General features: G+C 50.1%; 12 protein-coding genes across 12 annotated transcripts; 5 read left to right on the plus strand and 7 right to left on the minus strand.

Moving 5' to 3' along the window:
• Window positions 1–402: 402 nt before the first annotated feature.
• On the minus strand, window positions 403–2,699 carry M438DRAFT_303649 (amino acid transporter-like protein). The gene is made up of 2 exons (XM_029902167.1): window positions 1,873–2,699; window positions 403–1,820 (listed from the first exon to the last, which is right to left on the minus strand). The coding sequence occupies exons 1-2, from the start codon at window positions 2,200–2,202 to the stop codon at window positions 489–491; spliced, it is 1,662 nt and encodes a 553-aa protein (XP_029757099.1). The 5' UTR covers window positions 2,203–2,699; the 3' UTR covers window positions 403–488.
• Window positions 2,700–2,961: 262 nt separating this feature from the next.
• M438DRAFT_104265 (alpha/beta-hydrolase) lies at window positions 2,962–4,625 on the plus strand. Its single transcript, XM_029898663.1, has 3 exons — window positions 2,962–2,968; window positions 3,044–3,107; window positions 3,164–4,625. Exon 3 carries the CDS (start codon window positions 3,408–3,410, stop codon window positions 4,419–4,421), a length of 1,014 nt encoding a protein of 337 aa, XP_029757100.1. The 5' UTR covers window positions 2,962–2,968; window positions 3,044–3,107; window positions 3,164–3,407; the 3' UTR covers window positions 4,422–4,625.
• A 66-nt stretch (window positions 4,626–4,691) lies between these two features.
• Window positions 4,692–6,211, minus strand: M438DRAFT_358516 (uncharacterized protein; the record flags this gene model as incomplete). The annotated part of the gene is made up of 4 exons (XM_029907265.1): window positions 4,692–5,903; window positions 5,960–5,992; window positions 6,046–6,113; window positions 6,172–6,211. 4 exons carry the CDS (start codon window positions 6,209–6,211, stop codon window positions 4,692–4,694), a joined length of 1,353 nt encoding a protein of 450 aa, XP_029757101.1.
• A 1,194-nt stretch (window positions 6,212–7,405) lies between these two features.
• M438DRAFT_377229 (uncharacterized protein) lies at window positions 7,406–8,110 on the plus strand (the record flags this gene model as incomplete). The annotated part of the gene is made up of 1 exon (XM_029908718.1): window positions 7,406–8,110. One exon carries the CDS (start codon window positions 7,406–7,408, stop codon window positions 8,108–8,110), a length of 705 nt encoding a protein of 234 aa, XP_029757102.1.
• A 147-nt stretch (window positions 8,111–8,257) lies between these two features.
• On the minus strand, window positions 8,258–9,111 carry M438DRAFT_348560 (NAD(P)-binding protein). The gene is made up of 2 exons (XM_029906170.1): window positions 8,999–9,111; window positions 8,258–8,946 (listed from the first exon to the last, which is right to left on the minus strand). The coding sequence occupies exons 1-2, from the start codon at window positions 9,035–9,037 to the stop codon at window positions 8,314–8,316; spliced, it is 672 nt and encodes a 223-aa protein (XP_029757103.1). The 5' UTR covers window positions 9,038–9,111; the 3' UTR covers window positions 8,258–8,313.
• A 710-nt stretch (window positions 9,112–9,821) lies between these two features.
• On the minus strand, window positions 9,822–10,844 carry M438DRAFT_368363 (uncharacterized protein). Its single transcript, XM_029908039.1, has 2 exons — window positions 10,673–10,844; window positions 9,822–10,620 (listed from the first exon to the last, which is right to left on the minus strand). The coding sequence occupies exons 1-2, from the start codon at window positions 10,705–10,707 to the stop codon at window positions 9,912–9,914; spliced, it is 744 nt and encodes a 247-aa protein (XP_029757104.1). The 5' UTR covers window positions 10,708–10,844; the 3' UTR covers window positions 9,822–9,911.
• Window positions 10,845–13,522: 2,678 nt separating this feature from the next.
• Window positions 13,523–14,524, plus strand: M438DRAFT_280728 (NAD(P)-binding protein; the record flags this gene model as incomplete). Its single annotated transcript, XM_029901184.1, has 2 exons — window positions 13,523–13,798; window positions 13,850–14,524. 2 exons carry the CDS (start codon window positions 13,523–13,525, stop codon window positions 14,522–14,524), a joined length of 951 nt encoding a protein of 316 aa, XP_029757105.1.
• Window positions 14,525–15,671: 1,147 nt separating this feature from the next.
• M438DRAFT_104302 (uncharacterized protein) lies at window positions 15,672–16,822 on the plus strand. Its single transcript, XM_029898664.1, has 2 exons — window positions 15,672–16,082; window positions 16,136–16,822. The coding sequence occupies exons 1-2, from the start codon at window positions 15,920–15,922 to the stop codon at window positions 16,621–16,623; spliced, it is 651 nt and encodes a 216-aa protein (XP_029757106.1). The 5' UTR covers window positions 15,672–15,919; the 3' UTR covers window positions 16,624–16,822.
• Window positions 16,823–16,887: 65 nt separating this feature from the next.
• Window positions 16,888–18,991, minus strand: M438DRAFT_399634 (alpha-glucosidase; the record flags this gene model as incomplete). Its single annotated transcript, XM_029909428.1, has 7 exons — window positions 18,846–18,991; window positions 18,690–18,783; window positions 18,614–18,637; window positions 18,404–18,567; window positions 17,819–18,352; window positions 17,457–17,749; window positions 16,888–17,401 (listed from the first exon to the last, which is right to left on the minus strand). Exons 1-7 carry the CDS (start codon window positions 18,906–18,908, stop codon window positions 16,888–16,890), a joined length of 1,686 nt encoding a protein of 561 aa, XP_029757107.1. The 5' UTR covers window positions 18,909–18,991.
• Window positions 18,992–19,696: 705 nt separating this feature from the next.
• On the minus strand, window positions 19,697–21,015 carry M438DRAFT_280712 (uncharacterized protein; the record flags this gene model as incomplete). The annotated part of the gene is made up of 3 exons (XM_029901181.1): window positions 19,697–20,105; window positions 20,167–20,723; window positions 20,800–21,015. 3 exons carry the CDS (start codon window positions 21,013–21,015, stop codon window positions 19,697–19,699), a joined length of 1,182 nt encoding a protein of 393 aa, XP_029757108.1.
• Window positions 21,016–22,393: 1,378 nt separating this feature from the next.
• Window positions 22,394–23,223, plus strand: M438DRAFT_280701 (glycoside hydrolase/deacetylase; the record flags this gene model as incomplete). Its single annotated transcript, XM_029901180.1, has 2 exons — window positions 22,394–23,099; window positions 23,156–23,223. 2 exons carry the CDS (start codon window positions 22,394–22,396, stop codon window positions 23,221–23,223), a joined length of 774 nt encoding a protein of 257 aa, XP_029757109.1.
• A 145-nt stretch (window positions 23,224–23,368) lies between these two features.
• M438DRAFT_408480 (uncharacterized protein) lies at window positions 23,369–23,955 on the minus strand. Its single transcript, XM_029909955.1, has 4 exons — window positions 23,853–23,955; window positions 23,594–23,795; window positions 23,494–23,541; window positions 23,369–23,438 (listed from the first exon to the last, which is right to left on the minus strand). The coding sequence occupies exons 1-4, from the start codon at window positions 23,897–23,899 to the stop codon at window positions 23,385–23,387; spliced, it is 351 nt and encodes a 116-aa protein (XP_029757110.1). The 5' UTR covers window positions 23,900–23,955; the 3' UTR covers window positions 23,369–23,384.
• Window positions 23,956–24,825: the final 870 nt, after the last annotated feature.

A 24,825-nucleotide genomic window follows, 5' to 3' on the forward strand; every position in this document is an offset into this window, starting at 1 on the left:
TTGCGCCATAAGATGGGAAAAAGTGATGTTATTCAAGAACTTCATGGCTTGATAAAAGATAAAGCATCCCAAGCTTGACGTAACGGCTGTCCATGTTCGTCGGTACTTTCTTTGCGCAGAAAAACGACTTTATCGACTTCGACGTTCCATGACATGCGGCTAGAAATGCCACAGCATCACAGCATTTACTGTATAGGTTCAACATCCGTCCAAATCAAGTCTGTAAGGCTGGGATTTCGGCCGAATTACCCTGGAGCTCTAATAGAAAAATTGGCAAGTGTTCGCGCGTTCTGAACTGTCATTGATATCGATAGAGGCTCCGCTCGGTACTTGAGAATCTTATGACCCACAAGGTACAAGGCTGAACGAATCCCAAAAGGACAAACTTGCAAGAAAATAAGTGTGAGAAGGAAGACATTAATTTGGGTCTATAGTCTATATCGTGAATCTATGCATGTCGAGGTTGAATCGACGTTTTGAAAGTTGCCCTACAACAACCAGTCAAGGAATTTCTCCCATTTCGTTACTGGCTCCTTCTCCTTGACTGCACCAGCAGGGTCAAAGCGACCGGAATAAAGATCAATCTCAGAGGCACCAGCGATTTTCGTTCTCTTGACAATCTTCCAAACCACGTATGGGATGATGTAGATTGCGATACCGATGTAAGAGGCGAAAAAGGATCCGGTGTCCCAGTTTCCCTTGAGGAAGACGCTGAAGCCGGAGAAGATGGTGATGATACCGCTGCCAATTGCGCCAACGTAGGCGGCGAGGGGTTGGAGACGACCCTTCATGGGTAGAGTGTTGCGGTCGATGCCTTGAGCGACACATGCGTGATGATAGCGGATGTAGCAGATACACAGGGTCATCCAAGCCAACAAACCAGCAACGGTACTGAGGTTGAGCAACCAGGTGAAAGCCTGAGAAGCACCGCCGGAGCCAAGCGAGAGGTAGGCAAGGGGACCGAAGGCAAAGGAGGCGAGGACAGCGTAATAAGGGACACCTTGACGGTTAACCTTGGCGAAGAACTGGGGCATCTGGTGATCTGCAGCAAGAGCAACGAGCATACGAGATCCAATGTAGCAGTAACTGTTTCCGGCCGACCAGGCAGAGATCAAGATACAAGCGTTCACGATCGAGGGCAGAACAGAGATTCCAGAGTTCTTGATAGCGATGACCCAGGGAGAGGAGTTGGCGTTTCCGGTGCCAGAAACGAGGTTGGGGTCGTTTGAGGGAACGATCATTCCGATGAGAAGCGTACCAAGGACGTAGAAGAAGAGGATACGGTAGGTGACACGGTGAACAGCCTTGGGAATAGCTTTGTGAGGGTTCATAGTCTCGGCTGCTGCAACAATAACAGTCTCAACACCGATGTATGAGAAACTGGCGTTGATGAAAGCACTGAAAAATGCCAAAAAATGTCCAGTATTTCCCTTGATACCGTTGTAGTCTGTAAAGGGCCCAGGATTGCGCCAATAACGGAAGCCAATGGACTCGCCGTTGGGTGCTCCGCCGGAGGTGATGACGATGGAAACGATGACCAGACCCAAAAAGCACAGGATTTTGATGGAAGCAGTGATGACTTCAGCCTCTCCGAAGAAGCGAACGTTCATCAAGTTGATAGCCAGAATAGCAACCAGACCAACTGTAATAACTACAGCAGGTGTGATATCGGTCCAGTAAGAGACAACGACTGCAGCAGCAGACACTTCTGAGGCGATGGCGATGGTATAACAATATCCGTATGAAATGGCAAGAGTGAATCCAAGAGCGGGGTCAACAAAGCGAGTAGCAAAGTGAGGGAATGATCCAGCGGTAGGGAACTGTGTGATGTTAGAAAGCTAGTCCACAAATTTCCAATTTGACCTTTCTCACCAGAGTAGCGATTTCTCCGACAGACTCCATGACACACCACAGAATCAAACCAACGACCGAGTAGGCGAGAAGGAGACCAAGAGGTCCTGCACTCGCCAAAGCACTTCCAGTACCGATGAAAAGACCCGTACCAATACCACCACCGAAACCAATGAATGTGACGTGTCGTGCCTTCAGTCTACGATGTGTGTGACCAACACCACCAACACCGTACACAGCATCATAATCTCCCGAACCACCAACAATGACCTCCTCCGAATTGGTCTTGTAAACCGACTTGTTGTCACCATCTGACGGTCCAGCAACATCTGCCCCGTGCTCGAAAGTCATGGCGTTAAAAGATTCTGGGGAGTCTGGAGAAGAGCTCCAATGTCTGACTCAAACTGGTTGTGTGGTGAAAAACTGTCGTTGTTGAACAGAGAAAAACACCGAGCAAGAGTTGGTCATAGAATCTCTTTTAAGCATCCTGAAGAAAAATTTCTTCGTCGTCGTCTCTCAACGCCTGGAGAGCACGCAATGCATCATCAGCAGATTTAGAGTTTCGCATAGCGTTTCCAGAACATGATCCGGCTTCCGGGGTGAAGCTTCTTTTTTTCCGCCGAGATCGGGTGCTTGTTTAACAAAATCTCTTGACCTTTTGCTTGTGTGTCGCGTGCCTTTTTGCCTGTGTTGAAGAGATGCGAATGTTGATATTCAGATGTCGGTTTCACCATGCAGGGCAAGCGGTCCGGCGCGAGGACATCTGATCTTTCAGAGCAAGCATGAGGGATCATCTCTCCTTTTGTTCGAGACCTTCAGGCCCCGGGGCCCACCGAAGGGCAAGCTGGGGAAACGCTCATCTCAACGAATTTTTGTGTCATCGTGTGTCTGTGCCTCTTGTATCCGAGTGGTCGAGGTCGTGTCGCTCACTTGAAGATCACGACGACATTGTTGTCATGTGCCATGTCGCAAGATCCTGAGGAATGATGTGCGTTCTTGAAAAGGAAGGAATTGGTGCCGAAACTCGACATTGGGAAGAACAAAACGACGCGCGACGAGCTGGAGCTATGGTAAAGCTCATTGCCGGTCAATCCCGGGAGTGGCCTCCGTGAATACGGTATGTCCAGTACTCCTAAAGTGCAAGTACAAGGTAGGAAGTGATATCAGTGAGAAGTAACAGATCCTGGGACAGCAACTCAAGGTCAAGATTACTTCGAAGAGTCGACCGCACTCGAAGCAAGACGGAGAGAATAGAGGTCAGGGTCATGTTGATATAACCTGTTCAACGTCCGTGCTCATACAATATTCCAAGCCACTCCACTTCCACCTTCCACCTTCAGGCATACCGATAACGACTAATCATCTTATCATCAACCACGAGTTAGCTTGACCAAAACCACTTATTAGACAACTAGCACGCTCATTTATATCAACCTACCTGGATAATAGCACGCTTACCCTCGCTTTCTGTGCTCTGAAGAATTATAGCCTCACCAGCCAGGATCAAAAATCGCAGTGCCTCCAATCTGCTCCCTCAGGCGCCCTTGGATAGCAAAATGTCTGGCTCACAAGAGATCATCATCCCGCGTCCTGGCACAGAATCCAACACACCCACCTCTCCAATCCCAGGACCATCAGAAGAACATTTCACCTCAACATTCGGAAACCTCCTCCCTCCCGCTCAATATCTGAAAACCTCAAATGGACAAATAGCATATTACACCTTCTCACCTACCTCTTCCGCAAAAACAACAACAACAACCACCACATCACCATCTCGCGTCCTCTTCCTCCACGGCGTCCAAACTCCCTCCCTAGGTCTCCTTCCCTTGGCAACATCTCTACACACTTCTTTCCCCTCAGCGGAATTCGTGCTCTTGGATCTCTACGGTCATGGATTAAGCGCAACGCCATTGCTACCACACACACCATCCCTTTTCCATGATCTGATCGATAAATTACTAAATCATTTAAACTGGCCCTCTTGTCATTTGCTCGGTTATTCCTTCGGCGGCGCAACTAGCATGGGATATATCTCTTCCTCACCCTACCGCGCCGCCAGAGTTAGTTCTATATCTTTAGTCGCACCGGCTGGTCTTTGGAACCCTTCTTTTCTGGATACATCTAAATTCGAATCTGCAGACTACAATGTTGCTGAATCATACATATTGGAATTGCTAGAAGGTGGAGGACCGCTGATCGTTCCCTCTGACTCCGCCTCCCGCATAGCAAATGGCGAAATCGTGGCTGAGAAGATCAGGGAATGGCAGATGGTCAATCATAAAGGTCACACGGCTTCAGTCATCGCCATCGTCAGAGATGCAGGTGTTTTGGCGAGACCGGAGGTTTACGAAAAGGCGGTCGCTACGGGTGTGCCGATTATAGCGGTGTTGGGGGAGACTGATGATGTGGTGTATGAAAAGGACTTGAATGAAGTGGGGGTGGGGAATGTATATGTTGTTGAGGGAGCTGGTCATGCTGTTGTGAGGGAGAAGGTGCCGGAGGTCGCTGCGCATATTGAAAGGTTCTGGAAGGGTATTTTTGCAGCAGAGGAGATGATAGATACGTAGAAAAAGCAGATGGAGCGATTGATACAAGTCTCGTCACTGATCAGACCTTTGTTGATCTTATCAAATTGGGCATGCGAAAATATCTTCCGTTCTTTGTTTGAATGGACGGCATTCACAAATTTGTCGTGTTGAATCATAAGAGTTGCAGAAACCAATTACTCATTCGTTCAATACGTTGTAGCCAACGCGGTATCCTCTTCGAAAAGAACGCTTGCTAAAGAATCAAATCAAAACCATGCAAGCCTTGCAGCAGGGCCCCCGCTTGATCATTCAATATCTGTATCTGACCTCCCGCTGCGTGTGCGTCTGCTCGACAGGACTGACGTCCTCCGCTGTACTGGTGTCGACGCCTCCATGCATGGTGAGACCATTAGCCGCACTGTATTGGCGTCCCATGTAGCTCTCAGTCACACCGCCATAGGCTGGTCGCGGATTTGTGTCGACACTCGGGCCATAGTTACGTGGCTCGTGTGGATGGGTTGTGTAGTCGAGGTCGTGGTTGTGTGATGTCTCAGCAGGGTCGGCGAAGGGGTTGTTCGGAGCCAGTGCAGGCGCAGAGGTGTGGCCAGGAGGTGGCCCTGGAGGAGCGGAGAAGGTGTCGTTGATGGGAGATACGGGCGAATGTGCGGTATGAGGATCGGCGGCGTAGGGTTGTGAAGCTGGTAGCAGCGAGTTTTGCTGGATCGGAGGTTGCGATTGCGGAGGGGAGAATGGATTGTTGGGGGCGAGCGCAGGAGAAGCAGATTGACCGAGAGCGCGTCGTGCTTGGAGTACAGCACGCTGATGTCTACTCAGAGCCAAACTCAGCTGCTCGTTCGTCTCAATCAACGTCTGCAATGTATCGTCGTCGGGCGGTGGAGAATCGCAGTTGATGTACTCCTGCATGCTGCGTTGAGCAGTCTGACAGCGCTCTGAAAACTCCCTGATCAACTCTTGCTGCATGATCTGCTCTGGCGGGGTGCTCTGAAGTAGCTGGAGCAAGATCTTAGCTGTGTTCCTTGCTTCTTCGACGCGTGATGCGAGTTCTTGCTGTGTAGGGAGGGAGTTCGAGCGCTGTTGTTGTGTGTTCGGATGTTGTGGTATCGGAGGAGCGTTCTGACGGTAAGCGCCTTGTGGCAGGATTCGAGCTTGGTAGCCTTTGACATGGCGCCACATGGCCAGAAGGTCGTATAGGCCGTTGTCATAGCTCTTCTCTGCTTCCAGCGAGTCTAGTGTCTCTCTCATCATCTGCTGTACACTCGGATCTCTTCCATTCTTGACAATGTCCTTGACGGTCGAGACGAACTTGGCGTCAATGTTGCGGGTGAAGGAGGGACCGGGATTGTCGGCCAAGATGCGGATCAACATGATGGCATTGTATTGGACTCGCGACTTTGAGTCTTTGGACAGGCATTTGCGGATCTGGTAGGCAGCGGCAGCTGCAGCTTGTGGTGAGGACTCGGCGGCTTCGACGATGACGGGTAGGTGTAGGACTTCTTCTCCCTGCCAGCTGTTCAGTCGCAAGCACCGGAAACACTGGCGAAGGGTGGAGAGCTTACGCTGTTGTCGCTGGGCGCTTCACAGAATTGTCGCTGGAGCTCGTCAGTCTTCTACCTGGTGTGAGTGACTTGACCAAAGGACATACAATGGCATTCGTAGCATTCGCTTCTGGCGAGTCGACGGCTGGCGCGCTGGTCGTGGCAGGATCGCTGCCTGGCCATTCATGTCAGTAAACATTGCGTCATATCAGACAAGACCGATGCTCTCTTACTGTGACTTCTTTTCAGAAAACCTGCACGTAGCTTCTTCATGTTGGTTGAGTGTCTGTCTGGTCGACTGTCGTACAAAGGCGCACGTCAAGGAGGTAATGTAGAATGCAGAATGTCAAGTTCCATGGCAATACGGGAAGGCGCCTGTGATTGATGGTCAATGCTTGGCGCCGCGAATGCCGCCTGAGAGCCCAGCGGAACTCCGCCTCTTTGACCATTATCATCCACGAATACTTGCCACTGCCCAGATAGTTGCAATCGTAAGCTTCACGCTCTGTTGCGTGTCCACCTGTGGCGATTGCGTGTCTGTACTTCGTGTTGAAGTCACTCGCCAGCAACAAAGGTCAAGCATGTAGGTCGAGTGAGTCCGCTCTTATTCTCTGTCTCATCTCTGCCCTTTGCTTCCATCAATCGCTACTTCCGAAACGAGTCATGGTTTGTTTCGCGCCCCTTTCTTCGAGACTATCTTTCCATGACCAAACCTCCCATATCGTTTGACATGTAACCAAGTTCAACCAGAAAACTGTTTCTCGATACCGTGACTGTCAAGCAAAGCAACATCTCTCTTGCTAAGTGGAACCCGGTTCCCTGATTGAAACGTGTCATTCGATCGATTGCCACCAGCTATATTGTTACTAGTTGCATCACATCTGCAATTCATCGACGGCAGTCTTGCAAAGTATTCTACCGTCAACCGATCATGGAATTCAGTCATTGAGGCCTTGACATTCCGTGCGCTGCGGAGCGAGTCTCTTGATCACTTACAACGAATCCCTGGACACATGAACAGCGACCGACGGGCAGCTTTACATGGTATCGATATCATCATACAGCTTCCGGAGTATGGCAAGGACCGACGATGTGAATTCGAGAGTGAGCACGAGAAAGACACGAACAACATTGTCTTCAGCGACTCTTTGCGAGAGGTTTTTGACATCTTGAACTCGTGGCAAGAGTACAAAGGCGACCATGCCCAACTTACACTGGCGATACAAGCCATCTCGAAGAGCGACTCCTGGCACCTGGCGAAAATCGACCGGAAACGGCACCGTGGACGAGCTGCTTCAGGCGCGGCGGACGTCAGACTCGAGGCCAGTTACCTACATCTACAAGGGGAACTATCGCCTTTGTTGACTGTTTCGGATTCATCGTTCCGTGGAGCACTGCACGTTAGACAATTGCCTGGAAACCCTAGCCGACCATGTTGTCCACGACTTCTGTCTGGAGAGACACATCATGCGTAGCTCAATTCTCCCTGCTCTTGCCGCCATGGCTGTCACCGCCGAAGCAGCAAAGGCATACATCCCCTCCGTCTGGAACAACACCGCCCCGGCCATCCACACCCAGCTCGTCCAGGCCAAGAATGGCTTCTTCGAGGTCGGCGGAGTCGCAGATGGCATTTGCCAGGATTACAACCCAGGCTGCCCTTCCGCCAACAGCACCATCATCTCTGGACCCGTCTCAAGCAAATACGACGGTAACAAGACCACAGACTTCTGGCTCGGCATCACCGACCCCAAAGGCCAGCAAATCTACGTCTACGATCAAAAGTTGATGTACACTCTTCCCCGTACCAATGTCGTATCCGGCCCTGAAGGAAACGCCATCAACGGTCCTTTCTCTGTTGACTACGACGACCTTGCTCAAGGCACCGTCCTCCGCTTCCAGGGCAATGACTGGGCCGCTTGCAAGACTTTCAACGTCAGACAGGGTATTCGCACCATCGTCCAGCCTTTGGTTTATGGAAGTTCACTCTGGGAAAATGCCTTCGGCTGGGAATGCACACCTTTCAAGATGACGCTTGAGGAGACCGACGCACCCGCCGTTGACCATTATCGTCGTGATTGCCCTTTCCAGTGGTTGAACACCTCCCCAGAACTCTGTATGGGTCAGACTTGGGGTCTTGTCAACGCTGATGGAAGTTGTGTCGCCCCTGCCTAAGGTTGATTCGAGTACGGTCGGATTCGAAAAACACAAAAAACAAAAGGCTGTTCACTGAGAGAAAAGATTCAGAGGAGGCAATCGGACGTAATCAAAAAGCATGAACGACGTAATGTGTACTATACGAAAACCAATCCAACATGATCACCCAATCCTGCCAAAAGAAAATCACAACCCACCCGCACCTGACTCTTCATTATTCATCAAACCCTTCCCATCCTCAGAACCTCCCGCTGATCCAACACCCAAACTTTTTCCCCATTCCTCCCTTCCACAACCTCCACCGCAGCAGCAACAGCAGCCCTAGCCACAACATCCGCATCCTGCGCCCAAGAATCCTTCAACGCACCTCCACTAACCCACCCCAAAGCCCTCGCAAAACTCCTCCCCATATACTCCCCCGGTCTACTATCTTCCCTCTCCCCTACCAATAATCCAGGCTTGAGGATAACCACATGTTCGAGTCCGAGCTTCTTGACCGCTTCATCCAATTCCCCTTTCATTTTCGCATAAGGAATTTTAGAGGTGGGAGAGGCGCCCGAGGTGGAGATCAAGATGTAGATTTTTGCTCCGGCGTTTTTGGCCGCTGTTGCGAGGGCGAGGTTCAAGTCATGGTCGATTTTCCGCTGGGCGGCGAAACCACCTGCGATTCTTGCTGTGGTGCCCAAAGCGGAGAAAAAGACGGATGTGTTTTGGGGATATCTCGAGGGCCACTCGGAGGGGTTTAAGGATTGTATTGTGGTGAGGTTTGGGGAGGAGGGGAGGGGTTTACGAGAGAAAGCGTGGATGTTTGTGATTTTGGGAGAGGCTTTTAGCAGGGCGAGGATGTGGGAGCCCTTTGGCGGTTTGTTAGATGGTGACTATAGGGAGTGACAGGTTTGTTCGTACCACGAGGCCGGTGCTGCCGACTAGAGCTACTGAAGTCATGGTGTTGTTCTGCTGGAGATGAGATTGACAGACACACGTGTGAAGCTTGCGTATACTTGGGGACTTGCGACGGAACTGTTTTCTATATATATTTCGTCCCTTACAAGTATATTGGACGGATCTCCTTGTTCGATAAACGAAATCCGTGGTCGTGACTCGTAAGTATCAACGTTTAGTCGGGGTAATGTCCCTCCGCATGCCTTTAGGATCCCCAAGATGTCTTGCACTTGGCCGAGGGGATTTAGGGTTCCGAACTTCTTTTTTCCTCGAATACTGTCGTTTTGTTTTTTTGCTGCTCCTTAACCAACGAAGTGCTCATAAACATTGATTCCTATAAGCTATAGCAGATCTCTAGGGAACTAGTCAGCCGTCGCAAACAGCATTGGTCTACAACGTATTAGCGTGAATCCAAATTTGTGCGGAGCACTTTCCGTGACCTGACAGCAAAGCAACGTCAATCCTCTCTTTCCCTCTAAGATGACTCTAAAGACGACTTTTCGAACCCATAAACCTCAATTTGGGTGATCCGTATTTGGTGAGCGTGATCGATCAATCTATGTCCCAGTCTCAGTGCTGTAAACATACGCGGTGACGATCCGGGAATTGAGTTCAACTTCCCAGGACTTGCTCGGGTGTATTCACCATCAGTCGTCGCGAAAGACTTTACAAGACGATACAATGGGATTTGAACACGACTTTTACGCGCCCTGCGGACGTAAGGCCGTATCTAGTGTTAACAGAGCTTCTTCGGAAGGGGAGCAGATGGAAATTGAAGGTTTCATGTGACTGGGTTCATGAATACGATGACTATTATACATAAGATTTTAGGGATGCCCCCGGGTAATTATTTCGTACAGACATTAGGTTCGAGAATTTACTTCTCGGTGATGCCAGTCTCGGCTGTGCCGGTGACAGCAGGTCCGCCGACATGCTTGACCTCCTTTGTTGACTCACCGTCCAAGCGGCCTTGGAAATCATCAACAGAGATGGTCTTGTTGGTGGTGACGCCGTGGTCCTTGGTCTGCTCCTTGATGACCTCGTGCACGGGCTTGACCTTGTGGGTGACCTCGGGCACGATGCGCTCCTTCTCGATGACGGGCTGGATGGTCTCGTGGAGGTGGTGGTGGACAGACTCGCCAGTGATGGTGGGTTCCTTGGTCTTTGTCTCGTGGGTCTCCTCGTCGTGAGTGTTCTTGAAGCCAGCAGCGTCGGCGGCGACCTTGGCCTTCACCTTGTCGCCCTGGTCATCCTTGTTGATCTTGCGCTCTTCAGTGGCAACGGTCTCGGAGTCGTGCTTGGTGGCTTCAACCTCCTTGTCTGCAAGAGGCTGGATGGTGGTGTGGTAGTGGTCTTGGTGACGCTCGCGGTCGATGACGGTTTGCTCTTTCGTCTCGTGCTCGTGCTTGACGTGCTCGTGCTCTACGGCGGGGGCGACCTCTTGTGTGACAGTGGTGTCCTTCTCGCCTGTGGTGGCAGAGTCAACGACTGGAGCCTTAGCTGCGGGAGCCTGAGCTGCCGAAGTCTCGACTGCTGGAGCTACCTCCTGCTCAGTCTTGGTTGTGGTAGACTGACCTGAGCCGGAGCTGTGATGATGTTAGTATCCGAGAGTGCAAAGAAGTCAAGAAATTAACTTACAGGAAGTTGTTGATTGCGCTGGCGGCGGCGTCCATGATGATTGAGTTATAGGTGGATGTGAATGGATATTGGGAAAATGTGTTATTGGTTTGCTTTCGATATGTGAGATGGGATTTGTGCTCTCTTAATGAAACATCTCAAGGCGCATGACGAGGTGGAGGTGAGCTTCGAGTGACCTCATCAACACTTAGAGGGGTAGGGCTTGTGCCACAGCAGCTCGAACTTCAAAGACTGCACGTCAGAACCACGTTGCGGACTCCGCTCCGTATATTGCGATGCTCCACAAGCTCACGCCCTACCGATGGTTGTGTGGAGAAGCGAGTCGTTGTGATAGGCTGGGGAAGGACGGACCTTCCCAATCAAGTAACGCCTGATATGTTGTGATCTGAGCGATCGCACGACTGCGCCACAGTGGTAGTTCTAGACACAACCTGTCGTCATTTTCTGGCGACATCTTCCAACTTCCAGGTTTTGTGAGAAGAACAGATCATTCGAATCCCAGGTTTCGCATGGCCATCGTCGCGAGAATTGCTCTTCGTGTGTCTTTACGGTTCTAGAGAATCGAGATCCATAGCTAAAATGGACGTGCTCTCGTCGAGAGAATGGTGTTCGAAGCGAGGAAGGCGGTCATGATCGAAAGGTGCTGTTCTTAAGGCCTGGAATATTTTGGAGGCTTAAAGAGAAGTGAGAGAAGAATTGCAGATCAGTTCGATGAGGCCACACTTGCTAAAGCTCTCTTGATCTGCTTGAACTCGTTAGGAGTGTCTCTGACCTTCTTTCTCGTATGTCTTCCGCGATGAAGACCATTTGTCACTCTCGCTCTTCGTGTCTACTCTTAACTCCCTGATGCAGAGATTGATCGCCTGTACAGTTCATCGAGCATCAGTGACATTTGTAGCTTCTTGTCAGCTCTGGAGGCTACAAGCTCAAGCTCAGTAAGACCAAACCGGGTCCCAATGCGCAAGCCTAGCTGTATTCCAAAGCAATGATGGCTGCGAAAAAGTAGTTGTTGCAAGCATTTGTTAGTCATGCGGTCGGGATTGACCACCCCCTTTTTCGGACTCATTTCGAACTCATGAAATCATGGCATTCTTGCTGTCTGTCCGGCGATACTCGAGGTTTTTTGCAAGTTACCCACCTGTCAGGGCCATCTGTCATTACTGCTGCGTTCAGTGGCTTTCCTCGTTGAAACAATGATAGTGTTAGATGATCGGACATGTCGGCCGCGGAGGACTTTGTATTCGAGCTCAGGGACGTCCATCGTCAAGTCTAAGGCTATAAGTGTCCAACTTCTGGAGTACTTAGTATATCATTCTCTAAGGTCCGTGGGGCTGTGAGTAAGCAGGACAACCTCTTACTCCGAAATGTGCGATCAAGGGAAAATTGAGGTCAGGTGCACGCTGTGTTGACACACTTTGTGCAAGATGGACAAAAATCCAGCGATCATTGATCTTTCGCCACCCCGTCCCTATCTAGACTATTACAGTCTATCGATAGTTACATCGTGAGATCTATAGCACATGTCCTGAATCAGATGTCTTGCTTTCTACTTTGGCGTGGTAGAGAGTCAGAAGAAGGTTGGACCAGGGTCATGTGCCCAGCGAAGATGTCTTGGCATTGACGAGTTGCTTTTGTGAATTTGGACGATGGACCAGTGCCTCAGCTGTCTCGAGCTGTCAAGCAAACTGGAACAGCGGGCGATTGTGTACTTGTTCATTGGAACATGTGTAAGAAGAAGAAAGTCGAAAACACAATGGAATCGAAAACACAATGAAAGTTGACAAGCTTGGAGCGATGATTGACGTGATTATGCGGCGGTCAATTCTTGGCGGCCATCCCTGGTTGTCGCGGTCGCATCGTGCGAAACGCCGCGACGAACTTGTCGACTGTCGCTATCGTGCCAGCTAGGGAGCTCAGTATCGTGAAGGCGCCTGTGTCGACAGCAACGCAACGATCGTCACACGCGACTTCCTGACCGCACCCACTCGCCGTACCCAAGCGCGCCTCGTCAGTTAGAAGACACCTTCAACCGTCGCCCTTCAGACTGGCCATGCCAACCACCAGCGTCTATCGCAACCGCAAAGCGCCTCGCTGGACAGAATCATTGCCAAGAACTTCCTGATCTATGGTCAAAAGAGCTAGGAACAACGCCATACCACACCTGCCACACTAGAGACAAGATGATGCCCGCCAGAGTGCTACACTTTTCTTTTCGTGCGCTCCCTCGCTCTCGCTATGTTTTGTACCGCGACGCTGTTGTTCGTGAACCTTGTTCGTTCGCGAAACCGAAGGGTTGCCAAAAGTGGTCTTCCTCAACGCACATGGTAAAATCTATGTTGGACGGTTTTGTCCCTGCCCTAGGATGCCAGAAGATAGACGTGGGTTGTTTCAGTCCTCACAGTAGCTCTGAGTAGGTTTCGGTATGTGGCCATCGCATACCAGTCAGCGACACACAGCAGCTTCGAGCAGTGATTTATCTGTTAAATCCCTGGCACATCATCCTCGAAGACCCAACGACCAGGACGACCTGTCAGAAAAGCTCCAACCAAGCGATCACGGTTAAAGTCGGATTTTGTGGAGATGCGGGTCATAGATGTGGGCAGCGGAGAAGGCTCCCCCACATAAAGAATGCCACTCTCAAGGTATGATTGGCTCGCTGTGCACTATACCGAACTCACCTGCCGAACACCTTCTGCTTAAAGATGCGGCTGAAGATCTGGGAAACGCGTTCATGACATAAGCGCGGCCTTCTTGCCGGAGGTAACATTTTTCAAAGTCGTTATATGTTGCGCTGGTCCTCACATTGTTGGCAAATCGATTTTCATCATTCCAAACATCAATCAAGTCATTATGAGTCCTCAAGCTTCATTCACAGACAAGCTCGCCCTCGGCGAAGCCAAGAGAGGCGAGAACAAGCGCAGAGTCATTGTCACTGGTGGTAGCGGCAAGCTCGGTCGCTCAACAGTCAGATACCTCGCCGACGAGGGCTGGGAGGTCATCTCAGTCGATACTCGTCGTCCTCCTGGTATCAGTGAGGATGGCAAGTCCGGCCTTGGTGGTGCCTACCGCCTCGTCGAGATTGACCTGGAAGACATGGGCGCTGTCTTGGAGACCTTCCTCACCACCGTGCGTTTCCCTCACTAAAAGACCATGGCCATTGCGACTAACACCGTTCAGGACATGGCCTACAGCGGCATCGACGCCGTCGTTCACTTGGCAGCTATTCCTTCCCCCGGCCAGACCAACAGCTCAAGACAATTTCGCACCAACACAATGAGCACATACAACGTCTTGGAAGCTTGCCGTAAGCTCAAGATCAAGAACATCGTCCTCGCATCCTCAGAGACCCTCATCGGTATTCCTTTCGATCCTCACATGCCCGAGTCATTGCCCATCACAGAAGACCATGAGAGAAAGCCAGAATCGGCATACTCGTTGTCAAAGTTGGTCGGCGAGACACTGGCCGAGCAATACGCAAGATGGGACCCTGAAGTCAAGATCATCTCATTGAGATTCAGCAACGTCATGCTGCCGGAAGAGTATAAGACCTTCGACGCATGGCAGGACGACCCGATGAAGCGCTACTGGAACTGCTGGGGATATATCGATGCAAGAGACGGTGGTCAGGCTGTTTCCAAGTCGCTGGACAGCAAGACCAAGGGTCACCACCAGTATCTCATCGCTGCAGAAGACACCTGCATGAGACAATCGAACGAGGAGCTCGTCAAGAAAGCTTTCCCTGGTGTCAAGTACAACCCAACTGCCGGTCCTAACGACACTTTGCTGTCGATTGAGAAGGCCAAGAAAGAAATTGGCTTCAAGCCTGCCTTCAAGTGGCAGGATCAGTTGTAGAGTAGTAGCATGACATAGGTTATGGATCTATTGCCGGTCAAATCCACACACCCCCGGCTTTCCGCTTCTCAATCTGCGTCATATCACCAGTGTTGCACAGCGTACTGTACTGCAAATGCCATGTGTGACCCGTATCCGTATCCTGCGGCACGGAGTTTACTCTCAAGCAAAGTGACGTCGACCAAATTATTCAATCCACTCCAAAGACCTCAGCTTGAAGGATCCCGCCTTTGAGTTTCTACACTTCGCAAAACACGAGATGTGTTCTGCTCTTCTGGACAGTCGTCTTCCGCGGAAAGTATGCTTATATTCAAGCTGATAAATCACTGTTCCCGCAATATGGACCCATCAAGCCACGCGAACGCCTCTATCGTAACGCCAAGTCTGCTCCCACTTGCTTGGTCTTGCTTGACCGGACATGCCGAATCCTTGACTTTGCATCAAGCTTCTATGATAAACACTGACCTTATGCTAGTGCCATTTACTGGGCGGATCAGACCCCTATACATGGTCTCAGGGTCGTCACTGACCCCACGTCCAGCTGTCAGAAGTCACCTCTCTGGAATACGCCTCTGACTTGATCCGAGATCCTTTGCAACAGCCTACGATAGATACACAATATCCGTCTACTTGTCACTTTACAGCAGAACTATCGGTTCCTGGGATGCTACGTTCAGCATGTCGCTGGTTACAAACAAGACCCCACGACTTCGGCTCTTCGCCTGTACCTATCAAGACAGGGCTCGTTGTTAGCATGGTCGATATGCGGGCTCCTTGCTCCATGCAAATCGCGTTCATCACCCCAAGCTTTCGGTCTGCCCATAAAAAAGTGAGATGAGCCGTCTGTAAGTCACGGTAATCCTCCACAAACCTTCGCCATCACCAAAGAGGTCATCATACCACGACGTAAACACGCGGAAAAACATACAAGATACTCAGGAAGAAAGTCCTCACGAGCAAGGATTTTCGATTAACAGCTTGACTATTCCGAACGAGAGTCAGATCAGCATTGGTGATATACTCCTAGAGAGAATCAAATGCCAATCCTACGTCTCGGCCGAGCTCACAGAAAGCATCAAGAAGCCTCAAAGCATAACACTACACGGATTTACAGTACTCGACACCGGAAGAAGTCAGCACACAACGACGGAGAGGCCGGAGTGTCCCTCTGTCTGGCGGAACAGTAATCCTCGAGGATGCAGTATGATGCTATGCTGCATGTTAGTGAGTGTCTGATATCTGCATCTCTGTCTCGAGCAAACATAAATTCTGCCTGTCCTCCTCGATCGTGCCATTCATCATCATCATCAAACAAGAACAATCCTCACTTTAAGATTATCTCCTCTTCACCGAGCCTCAGTGCCAGCTTCTTCCAATCCCCATATCAAGTCAAAGATGCCTTCCCTTAACAAGTCTATCCTGATCTTGGCCGCCATCACTCAGGCCGCATTTGTCCTCGCAGCTCCCATTCCTCAGCTGGCCGGTGAAGGCAACGCTTGCAGCTCTATCTTGAGCAGTATCGACAACGGTATCGGGTATGGCGTCGAGAACGCTGAGGGTACGTATTACTTCTCGAACAGCAAGCAATGTTCAAGATTAACATGTCCCTAGACAACACGGCAGCTCTGATCAAGAGCGGCAAGGTCGGCAGACGCCAACTCGCAGGCGAGGGCAACGCTTGCTCTTCCATCTTGAGCAGCACCGACAATGGCGTTGGCTATGGCGTCAAGAACGCCGAAGACAACACTGCAGCTCTCATCAGCAGCTCCACAAAGCCCAAGCGTCAAGCCGACAAGATTGCCAACGGAGCCGCCAACATTCTTTCCGCTCTTGGTCAGAACGACCTTGCGCAAATCGAGAAGAGTAACGGTGACACCATTGATGGGCAACTCACCGATGACGCTTCCAATGCTGGTGCTCAGATTGGTGCTTATGAGGAAAAGACTCTTGAGGGTATTGGCAAGACCATTCCCAGAGTCAAGCGTCAGGGTGATAAGATTGCCAATGGAGCTGCTGATTTGATCTCGGCTATGGGTCAGGATTTCCTGGCTCAGATCGAGAAGAGCAATGGCGATACCCTTGATGGTCAAGCTCACTGATGATGCGACCAATGCTGGCGCCCAAGTCGGCGCATTCGAGGAGTCTACACTTGAGAACCTTGGAAAGATGATCCCCAAGTGAGAAGTTAGAACGAAATGATGATGACCTGTATGATATGAACGATTAAAAGCGAGGTGTTGGTGATGTTCAAAGTGTCCGGCAGGCGTTACTTGTTCTTATATTTGGTTTGAGCTAGGCAATAATGTTTTTAGTACGTTTATCATTCATACAGTGGTATAACGAACAGTGACATGGCTCATCATCTAGCACTTCCCGATAATACCTTCCCATGGCTTCAGGTAGACTGTGCTACTCAAGTCCTTGTTGTGATCGTCGACACCATAATTGCCAATGACCCATTCCTTGACTTTGACGTCTCCGAGTCCCGACCAGTTTACGTGTTTGCCAGTAAAGTTCGTGACAGTAACATAGCTCTCATGCTCTGAGAAACGCACGAAAGCCACGACATCCTTGTCTTCAGGATCCAAGACTTCGAAACCGCCGTAGATGAAGGTGTCTTTGTGCTTCTGGCAAAATTCCAAACAACGTTTCCAGTAGGCGAACACGGATTCTGGGTCTTTCAGCTGTGCTGCAGCATTGATAGCAGTGTAATCGTCGTTGACTCGCATCCATGGCTTCACGTCTGCTTTGCAGAACCCGCCGTTTGGAGACGAGTCCCACTGCATCGGGGTTCGGGTGTGGTCGCGAGCTTTCAGTTGAAGCAGTTTGCGTGCATAATCTAGCTTCCGGTGGTTGTTTGCGTATTGCGTGCTAGCACTGTTTGATGCTCATCAGTCGAGGTCAAGGAATACCAAGAGCCATCTAAACTTACGCCGCCCAGTAGTTCTGAGATTCGATATCTTTGTATTCTTCGATCGTCCAGTCTGGAGGTATGTTCCGCATGCCAAGCTCCTGACCTTGGTAGATGTATTCCGTGCCTCCAAGTGTTGCGGCCTTGGTGCAGAGCATCTTGGCTGAATATGCACGCCACTCATCACTATCATCTGCGAATCGTGAGATGGATCTGGGTCCGTCGTGGTTCTCGTTGAAGATGGCATTCCAGCCGTCACGGTCAATCATCAAGCGCTGCGTTCGCTCATGGATACGCTTCATGTCTGTGGCGTCCTACTCATGGTATGACCACTTCGATTGGCCAGGTTCGTTGTCCATGTTTAACAGCTTAAACAGGAACACCATGTTGAGTGGTCCTTGCAGTCCCACAGTTTCGATAATCTGGTCCTCATTGTTGATGAATGGCATTTCGCCGACTGTCATTGTGTCATACTCGTCGAGCACCTTTCTCATCTCGTTCAAAAACTCATACAGCCGGGGACCGTTGGCGAAGAACTCGTTGCCTGGTTGGTAGTACTGTCCAGGGATCGTCTTTTTGGCATCCGGAAGACTCTGGACTTTGGAAATGTGGTCGATGACATCCATACGGAAACCGCAAACACCACGGTCCAACCAGAATCGAAGAATGTCATGTACTGCAGAACGAACCTCGCCGTTGTCCCAATTGAGATCAGGTTGCTCTGGTGAGAAGATCGATAGATAGTATTCCTGTGTCTTCTCATCCCATTGCCAGGCTGATTTGGTCGTGTCTAATGTGCGACACCAGTTGTTCGGGGGCCCGAGTTTGCCATCCTTCTCGACCCTACCTTTTCTCCAAAAGTACCAATCTCTTTTTGGGTGATCAATCGATGAGCGCGAATCCAGGAACCAAGAGTGCTGGTGGACAGTGAGCTTGCTTGCGACATGTGAGTGTGAGAAATCGCTAACCTGATCTGAAGTGTGGTTTACGACAAGATCCATCATCAGTTTCATTTCCCGCTTGGCTAGCTCTGCGATCAATTCGTCAACATCAGTCAAGCTGCCATATATGGGGTCAATATCCATGTAATCAGAGATATCGTAGCCCATATCGACCTGAGGGCTCTTGTATACTATCCATCTATGAGTAAGATTCCCTGAGACGTTGTGTCCACCTACTAGGAGAGATCCATATGACATTCACTGCGATTACGACATATCAGCACAGCACAGCACGATAGATCAGACCATTCACCTCCAAGATATTTTAGATAGTCTAGCTTCGAAGTGATGCCTCGGACATCACCGAAGCCGTCACCGTTGGTGTCTCGAAAGGATGCAGGATAGATCTATGACTCGGTCAGTCTTCAACAGGATCCTTAGCCGAACAAGTTATGGTACAACAACATACCTGATACACAACGCTCTCCTTCCACCACACTCGTTCGCTCTTGATAACATCAAGCTTTGGCATCTTTTTGATGACACCGCTGCTGCTGTGACGCTGACAGCTGAGAGTGTGGTTGTTCGGCGGAAGTAAAGATGGGCGAAATCGATACAACTCTTGGGCAGCGAGCACACTGCGGAAAGCTTTCATGGAGTGACACGATGGAAGCGACAAAGTGCAGCGATAGCACTTTTGACTCAAAAAGAAGACACACCCAAGATCGCTCTTTTTATCTCACTGGTTGATAGCGGGATATGTGTTCTCGTGGTGACATTAACAATGTATACATCACTGTGATTGCAAGATGAATATTCGAGTATTTACAGCAGATTCAGTATTCATGATGATAGCTGCAGCCTTGACGGTACCATGAGCATTGCCGTGATAGCAGCTGAGCGTGATGATGTGTTATCACGAGAAAGGTGTCACCTTTCGATCGCAATAAGTCAAAAAGAACGCACGTCATTCATGCATGTCGACAGGATGACAATGTTGTGGACGCTCTTTCCGGTAAGGTTTTGTGCGACCAAAGGGGCGGAGAAGCTTGGGCTTTTTCTCGACCCCTGCACCTTGATCGCGTCCAACTTTGTTTCATGATCCACAACCTAGTGATTAATATTCTATCATGTACAATCATATCACGAGATTCCATGGAATCGAGGAGTCTCCCGGACGCCGGACCGTACGAGGTGTGAAGAGAAGGCTCTTGAGATGTCGCTAACTAAGCAACAACACGGGCTCTGTTACGACCTTGAGCTGCGAACAAATCGGCTTGAAAACTCGGGTTTATTTGTATTCGTCACCTACTTATTTACTCAATCCACACGGTTCGTCATACCGACCAACCACTGTTCCAGCGCCGATTCATCCGTGTCCTTCAGCCATTGCTGTGTGGTCTCCCGCACTTTGGTTGAGACCTCCTCGTACCTGACCCTGTCAGTCATGAGCTCGTTCAAGGCGTCTGCCCACGGTGCGATGTCCTGCTCAGGCACGATGTATGTTTCCTTTTCATCACGTTTTCCGTCGACAGTGGTTACTGGAATGACATAATCGAGTCCGAGCATGGCTTCAGGAAGCGCGCCTGCATTGGAAGAAATGACCGGGATCCCGCGAAGATGGGCCTCAACCACCACTATGCCCCACGCCTCGAACCAGACCGAAGGAACGAGGAGAACCTTGATGTCCCTCCAGGCGTCTTCCATGTTGGTACATGTCGGGCGAGTTCTGTTAGTAGGTAATTAGTATTCTTGGCTTCAATTGGACTGAGGTCAAGTTTCGGACTCACGTCATATTCTGTAAGTGTTGCATCTGCTTGCCGATATCATCATCAAAGCCCCAGCTTTTGTACACCAGGAAGTCGAAGTACGGGCAAACTTTGGCAAGTTCGACAAGGATATGCGAGCCCTTGACCACACAAGGATTAATCATGCCAACAAACCTTTTGTCCCAGTTGTGGTGCTGGGCGGGCATCGTGTGCTTCTTTTCCTCCAAGTACGTCCACGGATGATGCACGAAGAAGCTCGTGTCAAGTTGGCCATGGTCCAGAGCGTATTGTTTGATGGCGTTGGAAACGCTCCAGATCCCGTCCAGCTGCCGAAGACAGTCAAGCTCTCGATGTGAGCTCGCATGCCCAGGCATGCCCCCAAAGAATGGTCCAAAGGGAAGCTGTTCAGCAGTATGTACGACAGCAACGCGGCGTACAGTGGTACTGGCAGAGTTCAGAGCAAGACTGGCCTGTATGGAAAGTCCATCGTTTGAGATGATGTGTGTCGGCGAGAACCGCGCAATCTCCTTCTGAAGAAAGGAAACAAAGTCGAGTAGCCGCGCAGATGACTTTCCGGTCTGATCAAGGTAAGAGTTAGAACTACAGGTATCAGGTTTGTGGGAAGGTATCGCAGTGTTGCCGCGGCTCAATCACCTCGATATACTGGGCCGTTTCTCTGCCCATCTCCTTGTGCAGGCTCTCCTTGCCACCAAATGCGGCGTCAAAAGCTTCACTCTCCAGTGCCACAAATTCAACACCATCATCCATGACCAAGTCGCTGACAACCACGTCAGTCCCTGGCTGGCCGAAGTCTGATCTCAAATGCAGCATTCTCTTGCGCAATTGCTGATGATGCCCGCTCGTAGCCATCTTCGAAACATACTCCTCGGCCTCATTGCGATAGGAGTAGCAAAGCTGGCGTACGACATGACCACGTGAGGCGAGATGGCGCAGTAGACAGATATTGGCTTTGTATCCACCCGAAGAAGAGAAAAGACCCCTTGCTGTCTGGACGAGGAAGACGCGCATGGGGGTGGCTCCTAAGCTATCATTGGAGGTTATTGATGTGTCGCTTGAGAAGGAGTAACCAGATGAGTCTGAATCACTGGATGGTCGACGAAGCGTCATGGTGAGTGACTTGTACGTAAAGACTTTGGGAGGTAATGAAAAGCTGAGATGGATATTCGAGCTGGAAAGAGAAGAGACGTTGATTGCTATTTCAACATATTCAAGCTGGCGGATAGAACCGTCCACTAACTGTTGTGTAGTGCACGATGGGATGAAAAGACACACGTCACGTCATAACTGCTCTTTGCAGTCTCAAGGGACTGTTATACGGCAATTGACTGATCTGCAGCCCCGGTCAATGTTAAGGTTCGACAGTGCAATGAGGCTCTTGGACATAGAATCGCTCCGCTGGGACACAACTTCTGATGGCAGAGGCATCGGCAATACGAGCTACATGTGTTCAACGTAGAGCGTGAACAAGACCCGCGTGACTTTGATGGAAGATGACGGGATTGTGATTTGGGCTTTGAGTAGTATTGAGTCTAGCAGGACAGCGGTGTAAATGTGGAGTGATTCCTGTGGTTTTAAGTTTCTACGTCATAAGAAATAGTATAGGTAGATTTTTGCAAGAAAAATCGAAGTAGCAGTGAGTTCTGTAGGGGTGACATCCAATTGTAATGACTCAGCTCAGAGCAATGTGGATGCATTTGACCAAGTGAGTGCAAGTTGAGGCCGCGCACGAAGTATGGCTTGTGCATCCTATGACACTGCGTACTATTCTATCAGTAGCTCCTACTCTTACGAAAGCCTGTTGCAGACATCCGAAGAAAGTCATCCGCCACATTCCCAAACGACCGAGTCTAGAAGAAGGAGAAGTTATGATGGCAAATTTGATATAGGCAAAATGTGATGCGGAGAAGAAAGAGCTTGAACAAGCACTAGTTCTCTTGGTATCCATGGCAAGGCACTCTGGATCGGTCTATACCAATCGCTTGTACGGAAGATGAAACGCCAAGCCGAATCCGAAACTTTCGAGGTAAGTCTTGGTATAGAGATTAGGCTATAGTTCATGTAGACGACACTAAACATGCATTTGTGGAAATGTCTCTGTTTCATGAACAGGCAAGAAGGTGAGCTTTGGCACATCGATCAACGCATATAACGCAGCTTCTACCCAACATTGACTCAACATCAACCCAGTCAAAATTCCAACGTTCAAACAAGGACGCCGTACTTCGCAATGCATCTAAGCTCGTTCCTCCCTTCTTTGTTGGCTCTCAGTGGTATGGCTGCTGCATTGGCTATTCCTGATCCTTTCCTGGAGGCTAGACAAAGCAGCCCTGCCGCTGGTGTTGTCTACACCAAGTGCACCAAGCCTGGCCTCTTCGCTCTTGCCTTTGACGACGGTCCAGGACCATACACCCAAGAACTCATCAACACTCTCAATGCAGCAGGAGCGAAAGCCACCTTCTTCTTCACTGGTACTTTGTACGGCTGTATCTATGACAGAGCAGCAGCTGTCAAGGCCGCTTACTCGAGCGGACACCAAGTCGCTTCTCACACCTGGACTCATCCTCAGACTCTCGATAGCATGAGTGTTGCCCAGCTCACCACTGAGATGCAGAAGCTGGAAATAGCACTCGTCAACATCATTGGTGTCAAGCCCACCTACATGCGTCCCCCCTACCTCAAGACTGGTGGCAACGTTCCCACCGCCATGAGAAACCTTGGCTACAGAATGATCACCGACAGTGTTGACTCTCAGGACTGGAACGGCCTCTCAGTCTCACAGAGCGAGCAGAGATTCAAGAGTGCTGGACCGAAGACTCCTGACGGCTTTGGTCACATTTCCCTTCTTCACGAGACCTACGCCAACACTGTCAGAGATTTGGTCCCAAGATTGATCACTTGGGCCAAGCAGAACAACTTGAAGATGGTCACTGTTGGTAAGTCGTGTTCGGAATTAACATCTCAAGTCAATAAATACTGACAGCAGATGCAGCTGAGTGCCTCGGAGATGCAAATGGTGCCTACGCCAAGGGAACTGGTGGTGGTGCTCAGAAGTGCTAAATAGGCCTACCTGACCGATGTTCGTCGCACTTCTCTCAACTCGCGGGTATTCATCCATATCCAATATCTGATCTATTGACGTGTGCCGTTTTTGAGGTTGAGAAATGTCTTATTCAGTCGAAACTATCCATATCTCTAGTTGTTTGCCGGATCTCGCCTGTTTAGTTGGCCTCTGAGCCTTGCGCACTGCACTTCTTGGTGCAGTAGTAGTTCATCTGTACGGAGCGAGTTAGTCAAGAGCATAAGATCAGTACAGGGCACCTCTCTCACCTCGTCACCACCAATGTGCCAGCCAGCTGAGTTGCACTGGAGTCCGTCCTGAGATGATTGTGAGTAAGCTTGTAAGATTCCGTAGTAGATACAAACGTACGTAAGTACAGTCTTCGCACTTGTCCCACTGGTTGTCGCCAGTGTTGCGTTGCTTGTAGTAGCCACAAGCGCACTCTGTGGCTTTGAGATCGATCTCGTAGTTCTTTTGCCAGTTATAGCTGACACTCCAGCCAGTACCTCCAATGGGCGCTTCGGTTCTGCCAGTCACGCAGACCGCAGAGTTGTGGAGTTTAGCATCGACCCTGAAGCATACGGTCAGTTGATTTCCCGGGAGAAGCAATAAGATAGAAACCCCGTACCGGTAGGACAGAGCTGCGAGGAACAGGGAGCACAGAACGATCTTCATTCTGGGGATAAGATGGGCGATTGTAGAGTCGAAGAGACCGGACGCAGAAAAGATTAGGTGAAGGGATGTGTTTGGCTGACTGAAGACGTGCGGGACATTGTCTCTATATGCTCTTCGACTCCGGAGCGTGACTTTTGAAGTTTTTGTCAAAGTGATCAGTCAAACGCGTGTTGCCTTGGTCAAGATAGACGACGGCAAATGAACCACTCGTGTTCAGACTCGAGTCTAACATCACGGTTCTCTTGGACATCTGCAGGAGGTTCTTGGAAGCGCACAGTCAATGTAAGGCATGCTATATTTGTGTTCGTTGATATCTTACCACTGACTCAATGCAGGGTAGCATGTCGGACTGGTGAGGCATTTGGGACGAGATACCATGTTCTCAAACTTGAACAGCATCTTGGTTGTGTCTGTATCATGCTCTGTTTCTAGGAAGTACGTTGAACTCTGTCCAAGAAATGTCTCACTTCTGCCATCGTCACAACTCACTTGATCCTTCTGTTTTGGAGATACGCACAGGCTTCAGGGCATGAGGTTCGGTCAGAGTCGTGAACAGACCAGGCTCTTGCGCAAACTTCCGACCAACAGTCATCCGATGTTGTTGAAAATGTTTCTGTAACGCAAATCGGAGCGATTGACATGAGAGATGAGGTCTGGGGAGGCCTTCGGTCGCCTCAACTTTCCCCAGATCACGACCCGGGCCGATATAGGCTCTCCACGTGGGTGTTTACGGCGACTCGGACACCAAAGCCTATCCGCTGTAGTGTGTTTCAAGTGCCCGTATCTGACAGCAAGGACATTGGGATAGTCGATCCTGCCCATCAGCAGTATGTGGCACTTGGCAAGACTCACGATGCGTTGGAGACTGAATGGACCGACGACATGGACAATGATATATAAACCAACATCTTCTTGCAGTCAGTTAC

This window comes from Aureobasidium pullulans (assembly GCF_000721785.1).
Source record: "Aureobasidium pullulans EXF-150 unplaced genomic scaffold scaffold_22, whole genome shotgun sequence".
Lineage (NCBI taxonomy): Eukaryota > Fungi > Ascomycota > Dothideomycetes > Dothideales > Saccotheciaceae > Aureobasidium > Aureobasidium pullulans.

Excerpts from the sequence above, each read along its gene's own strand:
- M438DRAFT_303649 (XM_029902167.1), bottom strand. The coding sequence starts at position 2,202 with ATGACTTTCGAGCACGGGGCAGATGTTGCTGGACCGTCAGATGGTGAC. Across the intron at positions 1,821-1,872 it reads TCGGAGAAATCGCTACTCTG|TTCCCTACCGCTGGATCATT; the intron begins GTGAGAAAGGTC and ends AACATCACACAG.
- M438DRAFT_104265 (XM_029898663.1), top strand. The coding sequence starts at position 3,408 with ATGTCTGGCTCACAAGAGATCATCATCCCGCGTCCTGGCACAGAATCC.
- M438DRAFT_348560 (XM_029906170.1), bottom strand. The coding sequence starts at position 9,037 with ATGACTTCAGTAGCTCTAGTCGGCAGCACCGGCCTCGTG. Across the intron at positions 8,947-8,998 it reads TCGGCAGCACCGGCCTCGTG|GGCTCCCACATCCTCGCCCT; the intron begins GTACGAACAAAC and ends AAACCGCCAAAG.
- M438DRAFT_368363 (XM_029908039.1), bottom strand. The coding sequence starts at position 10,707 with ATGGACGCCGCCGCCAGCGCAATCAACAACTTCCT. Across the intron at positions 10,621-10,672 it reads AGCGCAATCAACAACTTCCT|CTCCGGCTCAGGTCAGTCTA; the intron begins GTAAGTTAATTT and ends ACATCATCACAG.
- M438DRAFT_104302 (XM_029898664.1), top strand. The coding sequence starts at position 15,920 with ATGCCTTCCCTTAACAAGTCTATCCTGATCTTGGCCGCCATCACTCAG. Across the intron at positions 16,083-16,135 it reads TGGCGTCGAGAACGCTGAGG|ACAACACGGCAGCTCTGATC; the intron begins GTACGTATTACT and ends ACATGTCCCTAG.
- M438DRAFT_408480 (XM_029909955.1), bottom strand. The coding sequence starts at position 23,899 with ATGAAGATCGTTCTGTGCTCCCTGTTCCTCGCAGCTCTGTCCTACCG. Across the intron at positions 23,796-23,852 it reads CTCGCAGCTCTGTCCTACCG|GGTCGATGCTAAACTCCACA; the intron begins GTACGGGGTTTC and ends CGTATGCTTCAG. Across the intron at positions 23,439-23,493 it reads GGCACATTGGTGGTGACGAG|ATGAACTACTACTGCACCAA; the intron begins GTGAGAGAGGTG and ends CGCTCCGTACAG.